The sequence below is a fragment of the Hypanus sabinus genome, unplaced genomic scaffold, assembly GCF_030144855.1.
Source record: "Hypanus sabinus isolate sHypSab1 unplaced genomic scaffold, sHypSab1.hap1 scaffold_524, whole genome shotgun sequence".
Taxonomy (NCBI): domain Eukaryota; kingdom Metazoa; phylum Chordata; class Chondrichthyes; order Myliobatiformes; family Dasyatidae; genus Hypanus; species Hypanus sabinus.
In genome coordinates, this window is record NW_026781386.1 from 74,773 (window position 1) to 87,756 (window position 12,984).

General features: G+C 50.3%; 1 protein-coding gene across 1 annotated transcript; it reads right to left on the minus strand.

Annotated features, from left to right (window-relative positions):
- Positions 1 to 1,094: 1,094 nt before the first annotated feature.
- LOC132389283 (cystatin-B-like) lies at positions 1,095 to 5,308 on the minus strand. The gene is made up of 3 exons (XM_059961780.1): positions 5,177 to 5,308; positions 3,384 to 3,494; positions 1,095 to 1,560 (listed from the first exon to the last, which is right to left on the minus strand). Exons 1-3 carry the CDS (start codon positions 5,237 to 5,239, stop codon positions 1,435 to 1,437), a joined length of 300 nt encoding a protein of 99 aa, XP_059817763.1. The 5' UTR covers positions 5,240 to 5,308; the 3' UTR covers positions 1,095 to 1,434.
- Between the last annotated feature and the right edge of the window lie 7,676 nt (positions 5,309 to 12,984).

Consider the following 12,984-nt stretch of genomic DNA (forward strand, 5'->3'; position numbering starts at 1 on the left):
TGCTGCAACTGGACGAAGTTTGCAGAGACGGGGAGGGGAGAGGAACGTTTGAAACAAAGAGATCACTCTTTGGACTCTCTCCAAGTAGCCTCTAAGTATCGTTCCTATACTGAGCGACCAGAACTGGACACAGTACTCCAAGTGTGGCCAAACTAGAACTAGGCCTTACTGTGGCCTAATTTCGCCCTGGATTACAAATATCTCCCTCAACACAACAACAACAACTCTGTACATTTGAACTGAACTGAACTTTCTAACATCCCATCGTAAGACTGTAACGATTACCACCTGAGTTTCAATTTGCTTGGCGAAATTTATCGATACATTTACGTTTGCATAGTTCTGCTATCTTTTTAACCTGCTTTAAGTTGCTAAATTTAGAAGTTACTCGTAAAATAGAGACTGTCAACTGCAAAATGAGGTGTGTCCAATTGCTGCTGATAGTTTTACAGGGTTGCGAGCATGTAACAGGAACTCTCCCCAGGGTTGCGTGTACCTAACACCACGCAAACCACCGCCGCCGCGCTTGGCACAGCCTTCCTTTAACTTGCTCCTGCTAACCAATCCCAGAGGCCGGCTGGTCGCTGGTCGGAGCTCTTCTTCGTGAATTGCCCCGAAAATCTGCCTTTGAAAATCTCCATCGCCGCCCCGATTGAAAAGTGTCCCTCTTAGGCGCTCCCTGCCGCAGATTGTACAACACGAACCGCTCTCTCCACTCGCCCCCTCTCTCCACTGAGCCCGACCTCTCCTCCCGCAAACCCCGCCCCTCGTCCGTGACGCGCCCCCTCCTCCCACGAACACCGCCCACTATTTCCTCTCATCCCGCCCACCTCCCACTGACCCCGCCCTCTCATCCCACTGACACCATCCACACCTCGCAGTGATTCCCCTCCACACGCCACCTCGAACCGCGCCCCCTCCCCTTGTCGCCGTGACCGCCTCCCTCCGATTGGATCTCCGTCAGACTGTAGGTCAGCGGCCCGCATACGTCCAGCTCCCCCTCTCCCTCACACATCCGCACTAACTGCCTCGCAGCGTTGCCCCCGCCCGCAGCATCCGAAAGAGGGGATGGTTAAAGACGACCAGACGGCCAATCGGATCAACGCGTTTTATTAGCGAAAAGATTCTGCGTCGAACAGCTGACGGTTCAGGTGGCCTCAGCGAGCTGGAGAGGTGGGTCTGCTGGTATTCCGGGAGCGCGGGACGTGTCGGTGAGTTGGCGGGGGGGAGGTGGGTGTGTAGGGTCTGGGGGAGGTGTGAGTGTGTCTGGGATCTGTGCACAGGAAGAACCAAACCCAGCATTAAACAATGGGTTGCTGAAGGGTGTCCCAACTACCCCGTGTGACGAGCTTCGTGGGGAGGGAGGGGAATATTCCCGAGGGGTGGGCCGCAAGCACAGCGAGGGGTTGGCATCGGTCAGGAAACTCTCGTTTCTCAGACCAAGGGTTCCAGCGGAGCGCAGTTACTGAAGTTTTCCTGGATCGCCACCAGAACTGGCAGCTTGTTACTGGGAACGAACACCTCCATGTGGACGAAGTTGTTGGGGTTTCCAATATCGACCTGTGGGCAGGGTCACTCGGTTAGTCATGGGAGTCCCGTCCGCTAACCCCCTTCACATTGCCACCTCCGTGACCCGCGCTCTCGCGAGACTTCCCTCCACATCCCCGCCACTTCATCCCTCGCTGCTCCCCTCTCCGACTCCTTCAACCCTCCCTCCCCTGCACCCCTTCCAGTCTCTATCACCCCTCCTTACCCTACACTACCGCCCCGTTTTAATCGTCCCTCCCTCCCCCACATCCCTCCCCGGCTTTGATAATCCTAACCTCCCTTACACCTCTCCCCGTCTCCGTCAACCCCCGCCCTCCCCTAAACCCCTCTCCGACACCGTCACACGCTCCGACCCCTACACTTCTCACCGTCTCTGACCCACCCCGTCCACTTCACTGTCATCCCATCTCTCCCCTCTAACCCTCCCGGTCTCCGTCACCTCCTACCTCCCCTGAGACACTGCTCGTCTCCGTCACCCCCTCCCTCCCCTAAACCCCTCTCCGACACCGTCACACGCTCCGACCCCTGCACTTCGCCCCGTCTCTGACCCACCCCGTCCACTTCATTGTCATCCCCCTCTCTCCCCTCTAACCCTCCCTGTCTCCGTCACCTCCTACCTCCCCTGAACCTCTCCTCGTCTCGTCACCCCCTCCAGCTCCTACATCTCCTGAACTCTCCGTCATGCACTTGCTCCGCTACGTCCGTCCCCATCTCCATCTTACTCCCTCTCCCCAACACCATCTACGTCCCTGGTCTCCATTCCCCTCCCACCCCTCCCCGTCTCCATTCCCCTGCCAGACCCTCCTGGTCTCCATTCCCCTCCCACCCTTCACCGTCTCCATTCCCCTGCCACACCCTCCTGGTCTCCATTCCCCTGCCAGAGCTGCTCCCTTCCCGTCTCTGTTAATCCTAACCTCCCGTACACCTCTCGCCTCCTAACCCCTCCCAATCTCCATTCCCATCCCACACTTCTTGGTCTCCGTTCCCCTCCCAGCACCTCCCGGTCTCCATTACGCTCCCAGCCCCTCCCGGTCTCCAATCCCCTCCCGTCTCCATACCCCTCCCTCCCCATCCCGGTCTCCATTCCCCTCCCACCCGCTCCCGGTCTCCATTCCCCTCCCACCCTCTCTCGGTCTCCATTACCCTGCCAGAGCTGCTCCCTTCCCGTCTCTGTTAATCCTAACCTCCCGTACTCCTCTAGCTTCCCACCCCCTCCCGGACTCCATTCCCATCCCACACCTCTCGAGCTCTTTTCCCCTCCTAGCCCCTCCACACTTCCCGACTCTGATAATCCTAACCTCCCCTACACCTCTCCCCTCCCACCCCCTCCCGGTCTCCATTCCTCTCCCAGCTCCTCCGGGTCTCCATTCCCCTCCCACCACCTCCCGGTCTCCATTATCCTCCCATCCCCTCCCAGTCTCCATTCCCCTCCCACCCTCTCCCGCTCTCCGTTCCCCTCCCACCCCCTCCCGGTTTCCTTTCCCCTCCCACCCCCTCCCGGTCTCCATTCCCCTCCCACCGTCTCCCGGTCTCCATTCCCCTCCCACCCTCTCCCGGTCTCCATTCCCCTCCCACCCTCTCCCGGTCTCCATTCCCCTCCCACCCTCTCCCGGTCTCCATTCCCCTCCCACCCTCTCCCGGTCTCCATTCCACTCCCACCCCCTCCCGGTCTCCATTCCCCTCCCACCCTCTCCCGGTCTCCTTTCCACTCCCACCCCCTCCCGGTCTCCATTCCCCTCCCACCCTCTCCCGGTCTCCTTTCCCCTCCCACCCTCTCCCGGTCTCCATTCCCCTCCCACCCCTGCTCCCTTCCGGCTTCTGTGTGGAAACTCCACCTTGATCAGTAGAAGTTTTCCCAGCATGATGGTCTGGTCCTGCTCACGGTACGTTTTCGCGACGAATATCTGCTCTAAGGCGTGGATGTGACTCTCCGCGTCGGATTTCACCTGGACAGGGACAACACAAACTTCTGTATCTCCCGGGGAGGACAGAGCGGGACGAGGAAGGGTGTCCGGAAGCGGGTGGCGGTAACATTTATTTTTTACTTCACCTCCCTCCATTTCACCGCTTTACCTCGTTCCGTCTCTCGCCTTTCCCCCCCTCGTACCCTTACGCCCCACTCTTCCTCGTCTCTCTCTGATCTATCATTTTATCATCTCCCTCTTCCCCCCTCTCCGCCTCCCCTGCTCTTTCACCCCTCACCGTCTCTCTCTTTCTTCTCTCTCCACATCCCCTGCTCTCTCACCCCCCTCACCGTCTCCCTTTTCCCTCTCTCTTCGATTCCGCTGCTCACTCACCCCCTCACCGTCTCCCTCTTCCCCCCTCTCCGCCTCCCCTGCTCTCTCACCCCCCTCAGCGTCTCTCTCTCCTACCGCTCTCTCGGCCAGCCTTGCTCTTTCCCCCTCTTTCTGTGTGCCTCTATAATCTTTACCCTGGCCAGGCTTTTCTACATCTCTGTCGCTCCGTCACTGATCTTTCTCCCCTTCTCCTGCCCTGTCCTTCGCCTCACTCTCTGCTCCCTCATTCCTCATTCCCTGCTCGTTCTCACACTTTTGCCGTCTCGCTCTCGCTCTTCTCCCTCTCCCGTCTGTATCCGTCTACAATCTCTCCAATTCCCCTGCGGGAACTCTCACCTTTTATCCGTGTCTCTACCTTCTTTCTCTCCCTCTCACTCTCTCTCTCTCGCTCGCGCACTCTACTTCTCGCTCTTTCCTTCTCTCTCCCTCTCCGTGCTCGAAAGGTCCTCTGCCCTCCCTCCCCTATCTCGCCTGGCTCCCTGGCTCTCTGCCTCTCACGTTTCTCTGTTTTCCCTGCTCTTTCTCCCCGTATCGCTGTCTCTCTCCCGCATATCCCCACTTCCCCTACTCTTTCTCCACCCTCCCACCTCTCCCCACTTCCCCTGATCTATCCCCCCCCTCTCCCCGTCTCTCTCTCCCTCTCCCTCTCTCTCTACCTCCCCCCTCTCTCTCTCCACCACTGTTCGATCTCCAATTACCCCGCTATTCCCCCACTCTTGCTATTTCTCCCTCTTTCCACTCCTGGCTCCTCCTCCTTCCACCTCCCTTTCTCCTAACTGCCCCCCGCATTCCGTTTCGTTCTCCAATTTTCCTCCCGCCCTCTAATCCAAACACTCACTCTCCCCCTTATCCTCCTCCTTCCTTCCCTCTCTCGTCCCCCTCCCTTTCCCATCCCCCTTTCTTCCGTCTCCCTCTACCTCCCTCCCCTCTCCTCTCCCATATATCGCCACCTCACAATTTTTCCGCAATCTTCCCCTTCATCCAGCCTCCGCCCTGTTACTGTCGCAATTATTCACCCCGTCCTACACTCAATCCTCTCCTCTCCCTGCTCCAAATGGACTTGCACTGTCTATTCCGTACCTCTACTTCTCTACCCGTCACTCGCACATATATATATATCTACTTCCCGCTCTTTCCTTCTCTCTCCCTCTCCGTGCTCGAAAATTCCTCTGCCCTCCTTCCCCTATCTCGCCTGGAGATATAAATATAAATATATATTTTATTCAATTTCTCACCCCGCCTCTTTCTTCTTTCCCCCCGAGGAGGGCAGTTTAAGGTGTGTGGGAATGGGGAGGACTGTGCTCCTGGTTCTGGAAGAGTTTGGAACAAACCTCATCTGCGACCTTATGGACCTCTGTCGTGGCCGGCTGTTCTTTTGTCCACACTGGTGCCATCTCTCTCTCTCTCTGTTGCACTTGTTCGTTCGCTGACGCTCTCTCTCTCTCACTCTCTCTCTCGCCACTTGTCACGGCCGCTTTTACAGATCTGGCCCCTCCCCCACCCCTCCGACATGCCCCTCCCCCCTCTCAGCTATTCCCCCGCCCCGTTTTGCCCTCTCTCGGGCTCTTGCCCTCCGCTTGGGGCATGGAACCTGACCCCGGCCCCTTACGGATGTGACCTACTTACGGGAAAGGTGTACAGAGCATAGGGAACATTCACAGAGATGCTCCTGGGTCTGCGGGGCCTCTGGTTTCAGGAAACATTGAATGGGACAGGATTCTAATGAACGTAGAAGATTGAGAGGGGATTTGATGGAGGTTCACTGGCTTTATCTGCTGTGGTTGGGTGGGACTGCAAACAGTGATCAAAGGTTAAGGGTGAAAGGTGAGAAGTTTATGGGAATTATGAGGGGGAACGCCTTCACTCAGAAGGTCGTGAGAGTGTGGAATGATCTGCGAGCACGACTGGTCCGTGCGAGCTCGATTCCAACGTTTAGGCGATGTTTGCACGGGTACATGGATAGGAGGCTTCCGGGGGTCTATGATGCAGCTGCAGCGGGCTGGTATAATGCAGCTTAAATGGTTTCCGCATGGGCTATATGGGCCGAAGGGCGTCCCTGTAAGTCGTGTTTCTCTGTGTGCTTTACTCTTCGGAGAGAAGGAGGATGAGAGGAGACATGATAGAAGTGTACAAGATATTAAGAGGAATAGACAGAGTGGACAGCCAGCGCCTCTTCCCCAGGGCACCACTGCGGGTACAAGAGGACATAGCTTTAAGGTGAGGAGAGGGAAGTTCAAGGGGGATATTAGAGGAAGGTTTTTCACTCAGAGAGTGGTTGGTATGTGGAATGCACTGCCTGAGTCAGATACACTAGTGAAGTTTAAGAGACTACTGGACAGGTATATAGAGGAATTGAAGGTGGGGGGGGGGGTATATGGGTGGCAGAGTTTGAGGGTTGGCACAACATTGTGGGCCAAAGGGCCTGTACTGTGCTGTACTATTCAATGTCTATGTTCTATTATAGGACAAGAGGGCATGACTTCAGGGTTGAAGGACTTTCTTTTCAAACTGAGATGTGGAGAACTTCCATTAGTCAGAGGCTGGTAAATCTGTCGGATTTGTTGCCACGAGCGGCTCTGGAGGCCGTCATTGGGGTATTGAAGGCCGAGACAGACATTCTTAATTAGCCAGGGCATCAAATGGTATGGGAAGAAGGCAGGGGAATGTAGATGACTAAAATAATTTGATCAGCACATGATTGAATGGCGGAGCAGACTCGATGGGCCGAATGACCTACTTATTTCCTATATCTTAAGGTCCAATTCTAGTAAGGCCAGATTTGGAGCACTGGGACATTTCTGGTCATTCCACTGTAGTCGAGGCTTTGGAGGGGGTGCAGAGGACGTTTGCAAGGATGCTGCTCTGTAGAGGATGTGAGCTACCATGAGGAGCTGGATAAATGTGTAGTTCACTGGAGCACTAAAGTTGATGAGAGATCTGATAGAATTTTAAAATATTATCAGAGGCTTAAATGGATTGGACAGGGGTTATCAGTTTCCCAAGGTTGAAATGTCTAATACTCGAGGGCAGACACTGAAGACAGAAGTGGGATGTGAGGGGTAAGTCTCTTTATTCAGAGAGTCGTGTTCGGAGCAAGTGCTGCCTGGTATGGAGGCAAAGGCATGAGAGGTTTTTAAGAGACGGTTGGATTGGCACATGGATGTATGGAAGATTGGGGATATGGACAAAGTGTAGGTAGGAGGGATTAATGCTTGTGTGCTTTGATTTGCTTTGGCACTGCATTGTGGGCCGCATTTCCTGTTCCTGTGCTATGCTGTTCTATGTTCTATGTGGAAGAATTCTCCAGGCTGCCCTAACTGAGCAGTCTCATGACATTTCCCCCGAGATAGGAACGCCACCAGCCCCTTTTAATCCCTCCCACATTCCTGCATCTCAAACAACGGAACCCGGTAATTCTGAGCTGCCAGCCCTGCCGTCCGGCAAACAAGTCTAATGGCCACAGTAGCTCATCCTCGTGTCCTTCAATTATTATTGCACTTAAATATTAGTCATATCACCACCAGTACATCATCATATCATACTTCACCTTTTGATTTCTCTCTCCCTACCCCTTACTCCCCCCTCTCTCCCCCTTTACAACACACCCCTCCCTACTATCTCACTCGCTCTGCTCTCTCCCTTTCTCACCATCCCCGAGTCTCTTTCTCTCACAACCTCCTCCTCTAACTCGCACTGTCTCCACTCTCTGTCCTCCGCACTCTCCCTACCCTCATCCTCTCATTCTCTGCTGTCTTTCTTTCTCTCTTCCTAGCTGTCTCTCTCTCGCCTCCCACCTTCTTTCTCACCCTATCTGCCTCAGAGAGTGAAACACATCTATGGCTTTACCAAGTTCCACAACCACATTCTGGGCTACCCCTCCCTCTGATCACCCCTGAACACCCACATCACTGTGCCCCTTCCACTCACTCTCACCCATACATCAACACTATTTAAACGTTTACTGGTAACTGTGTCTGGGAATGAACCAGCTTCCAGACACGTGATAACGGTCTTTATTTTGTGGAATGTCGTTATTGTATGTATATACTTAAAAACATCATGAAAAAAAAAATAAACAGCAGCAGATGATGCGAGCTTGAGGTGAACATTAAATGCTCTAAACTCGCAGCAAATGGGGCAACAACTGTAACTGCTAAAGGTGCTGGTTGACGACCCTCGGTATTTTTTTTACATTGATGTTAAAGATTCTATGGCATTACCTTGCAGCAGAAAGAGTAAAATACAATTTTGATGTGACTTTTTTTTCCACACCCGCATAAGGGTGAATTGCTGATAAGATCTGGTTTCAGCATAAAGGCCGCGCCATGTTCTGAGAAATGTAAGCGAACCAGCATCTGCTTGCACGCAGACATTGAGCTAAGAGTCAAGCAGAACAACAACCCGTATCTTCCAAATCAATGATCGGGCCTCTTCCTCATTCCCTTTTCTAATTCCACTACGTGTTTCAGCCCGAAATATCGGTTTATTTTTCAGTTCCATAGATGCTGCCTAAACTGCTGAGTTCCTCCAGCATCTTGTGTGTTGTTATGCTTACGAAAGATCTGCGATAGGGAAACTGTCGGGCATTGGACAAAGCACTGTGAAACGACTTTAAACATATCTACACTGTTGAGAATATTCCTGGGGAATTAATGTGTTGAATATTTCAACTGATGAGATAGGTCAGGTGACGGAGGTATGTGTTTGGGGAGCACTTCGGGTCCAGAGATCACAATGCCATTAGTCTCAATATAATTATGGAGAAGGATAGGACTGGAACCAGGGTTGAGATTTTTGATTGGAGAAAGGTTAACTTTGATGAGATGCACAAGTATTTTGAAGGAGTGCATTGGGACAATTTGTTTTATGGGATGGATATAATAGAGAAATCGAGGTGTTGGGGATAGTGTAGAGGATTGTTGAAGATTGCAGAGAGACATTGATAGGATGCAGAAGTAGGCTGAGAAGTGGCAGATGGAGTTCAACCCGGAGAAGTGTGAGGTGGTACACTTTGGAACGACAAACTCCAAGGCGGAGTACAAAGATGTCCTGTCTACAAATCCCTGAAAGATGCCTCACAGGTAGAGAGGGTAGTTAAGAAAGCGTATGGAGTGTTAGCTTTCATAAGTGGAGGGTTTAAGAGTCGTGAGGTAATGATGCAGCCCGATAAAACTCTGGTTAGGCCACACTTGGAGTACTGTGTCCAGTTCAGGTCGCCTCACCATAGGAAGCATGTAGAAATATTGGAAAGGGTACAGAGGAGATTTTCTAGGATGTTGCCCGGTTTAGAGAGTATGCATTATGATCAGAGATTGAGGGAGCTAGGGCTTTAGTCTCTAGAGAGAAGGAGGATGACAGTGGACATGATAGAGTTATACAAGTTATTAAGAGGAATAGATAGAGTGGTCAGCCAGCGTCTCTTCCCCAGGGCACCACTGCTCATACAATAGGACATGGCTTTAAGGTAATGGGAGGAAAATTCAAGGTGGATATTAGAGGAAGGTTTTTTTACTCAGAGCGGTTGGTACGTGGAATGCACTGCCTGATTCAGTGGTGGAGGCAGAAACACTAGTGAAATTTACGAGTCGATTGGACAGGTATATGAAGGAATTTGAAGTGAAGGGTTATATGGGAGGCAGGGCTTAAGGGTCGGCACAACATTGTGGGCCGAATAGCCTTTACAGTGCTGTATTGTTCTATGTTCTATTACCGAACTTTTCCCACACAAATGAGAAAATTTAGCTCTCTTCTGGTCGGCTGGCACATCATCTGTAGCTATGACCATTTTATATGTCTCTGCTAGCATTCACGCAGTTTCAATACTAGCGTCCCAAATGCTTCCAGGGAATATGTTGTCAGGCCCTGGAGATTTATCCATCTCTCCTCACTTCAAGAGAGCAAGCACATATTCCGTAAACTGGATACAATCCATGACCTGCCGAACGTTTCTTCATTTCTATCGTCTCTATTTCTGTCTCTCAAGTACATGCACACCCAGATCAATCATTGAAGATCTCCCCCATTGTTTTTGCTCCATGCGTACATAAGCACGCTGATCGTCAGAAGTTCGTTTGTCCAGTTAATGTGGCAGTAGGGAAACAATAGGTTTTCTCAAATAAATATACTGCCACCAAATATTTTATTACTCGTGGAAATGTGCTCATTACAGTAGTTGTCTATAATAATGATTTCTTAATGTAAGTGAAGCATTTGCTGTCCCTGGGTCTGTTCTCAAATGGATGATGGGGCACGCTAGCGGAGGGAAACTCATTGAAACGTAGCAAATACTGACGACTCCATAGAGTGGACGGATAAAGATGTTTTCATCAAGAGAGGTGTCTTGAAACAGAGAAAACAACCTCACAAACCATTGAGATGTATCTACAAGCCTTCTCCTCCACCATTCTATCCAGTAGTTGGGTCAGAATGTTGCCTGTATTGTCAACTGTACTTTTACGTTATTCAAAGCTACAACAATTTGTCAGAATTTTTAATCGCTTAACTAAGCAAAGAAGGAAACTTCATGAATATCACCACAATGTGTTCTGTAATGTATTTTGTAAATAACAGATAACCGACTTTTGAAGCAGACTGACCGTATTTAATGACCAGCCTCAGCACTGCTGCAAGTGTTGTGGAGAAGGAGCTAACAGCAGATTGACTGGATACTGGCATTTTGATTTCAACATTACAACATTGCTGAGTGTTCAATATTCATTGTGGTCATAAGGAAACTCAAAACATGTGAGGTTCAGAGTGTTACTTCCTTTTTCATTTACTTCTGGTGGGCCTCTTGCTCGGTTAGTAGGGTTCAAGGAGGGTTGAACATTTTATCGCACTGTGATCACTGTGCAGACACAGTAGCCTCAGAAACAGGTGTGGATTCCAGGATGCTTTGAGCACTTACTGTATGGAATATATGATGCCTGTGTTGGAATGAAGAGATGAGTAATGAATGTTGGGATTGCATTTGTGGAAATCATTTTAGGCTGCCACAAACATCTTGCAATCAGTCAATATTTATGCATCGATAGAAAAGGCAAATATGCTCCCTCCACTCAACAATAAAATAATCGGCAAGTGTTTTCAGTTTACCTGCTGAAAGGTATCCGCGTCCGCGCTGTGACCCAAGGCCCGGAATTCAACCCCGATCCCCGTCCAGACAAAGCTTCCACCGGCTACTATTCCGTCATGGGTTGGTTCAGGAGTGTTAGTTTGTGAACTGGGCATAGCTGAGACACCGAATTACGTCAGCGGCAGCAAAGAGTCCTGGGCCAAGGTTATCATCCTGGGATGGGGACTCCAGGAATATAGTATTTGTAGTGTTTGGCGTTCGTCTGAGCTTATTGCTACTACAGATGGCACTGGGCGTTCCTCTTTCCCCAATAAAGCAGACGTTTCGGACAGATGGGCATGGGCTGCGGGGAATTCTACGTGAGACGTGCGACGATCTGCGAATCTCTTGGGTCCAGGTTTTGACCCATATAAAATGGACCTGTCGGTCAAGCTGCCCGGGCGGATGAAGTGATGAGTTAGTATTAATGTTCTGTGCTCAGCTGTTTAGTTCTGGAGTTCCTTTGGAAGCAAAGAAGAGAACGAGTTACCTCTCCTTCCCTCGCAGTGAGACGCTGTGAGTTAATGGGATGCTCCGTGTTTGCAGCAGTAAGCATGGACCGGGGTTTAGTGTTCAATCCGTGTTTGGAAAGTCCCTCTCACTGTCCCCCGTCTCTCAGCTAGTGGGAGTCAAACAGAAACTCCAGAAGGAGAAGCTAAAGGCAGAGGTATCAGTATTACAGAAGTACCAGCATTACAGTGGTGTACAGGGAATTACCGAGGCAGGAGAGGGGAATTGGCCAGAATTGATGGGAAACGGTCACTCGCAGGGATGGTAACAGAGCAGCAATTTGTGGGAAGCTGGAGGATTGGTAATGTTGTTAAAACAAACAGAAAACAAAAGGCAACAATAAGTCATTAAGAAGGTAAAGGTGAACCACCAAAGAAAACGAACCTATAATAGTAAAGATGTTACTAAACGTTTCTTCAGATACATAAAGTGTAACAGAGAAGCACGGCTGGATATCAGAACGCTGGAAAACGGCACTGGAGAGGTAGTAAATGGGGACAGGAATGGCGGCCGAACTGAATAAGTATTTTTCACCAGCCTTCATGGAGGAAGACACCAGCAGTATATTGGAAGCTCCAGGTGTCGGGGGCATTAAATGTGTGAAGTTAACATAACTAGAGAGAGGTTTCTTGGGAAACTCAAAGGTCTGAATTTAGATATGTCACCTGGACTAGGTGGCGTGTACACAAGAATTTTAAAAGTGGTGGCTGAAGAGATCGTGAGACATCAATAAAGTTCTTTCAAGAATCACTAGCTTCTGTAATGGTTCTGAGAGACTGGAAAATTGCAAATGTTACTTCACTCTTCAAGAAAGGAATGGGAACGAAGAGAACCCATCTGTCCGTTTGTCTGACCTCAGTGTTTAGGAAGGTATAGGAGCCGATGATTAAGGATGTCGTCTCAGGGTACTTGGAGACCCGTCATAAAATAGGCCGTAGAGGGCATGATTCCTCAAGGGAAAATCATGCCTGACAAATCTTTGAAGAAATAATAAGCCTGATAGACAAAGGTGAATCGGTTGATGCTGTGCATTTGGATTTTCAGAAAGTCTTTGTTACGCTGCCACACATAAGGTTGCTTAACAAGCTACGAGATCATAGTATTACAAGAAAGATTCTGACGTGGATAAAGCAGTGGTTGGTTGGAAAGGGGCAAAGCCTGGGAATAAAATAATCATTTTCTGGATTGCTCCCAGTGACCAGTGATACTCCACAGTGTCTGTTTTGGGACCGATTCTTTTACGTCATATGTTAATGATTTGGACAATGGAATTGATGGCTTTGTTGCAATGTTTGCAGATAGTATGAAGATAGTTCGAGGTGCATGAGGTTTCGAGGAATTAGAAAGGCTACAGAAGGTCATTGACAGATTAGGAAAATGGGCAAAGGAATGGAATACAGTTTGGAGAAGTGTATAGTCGTGCAGTTCGGTAGACGAAATGAAAGTCTTAGTTATTTTCTAAATACAAAAGAAAACTATGGTGCCAACGGACTTGGGGATCATTGTGCAGGATTC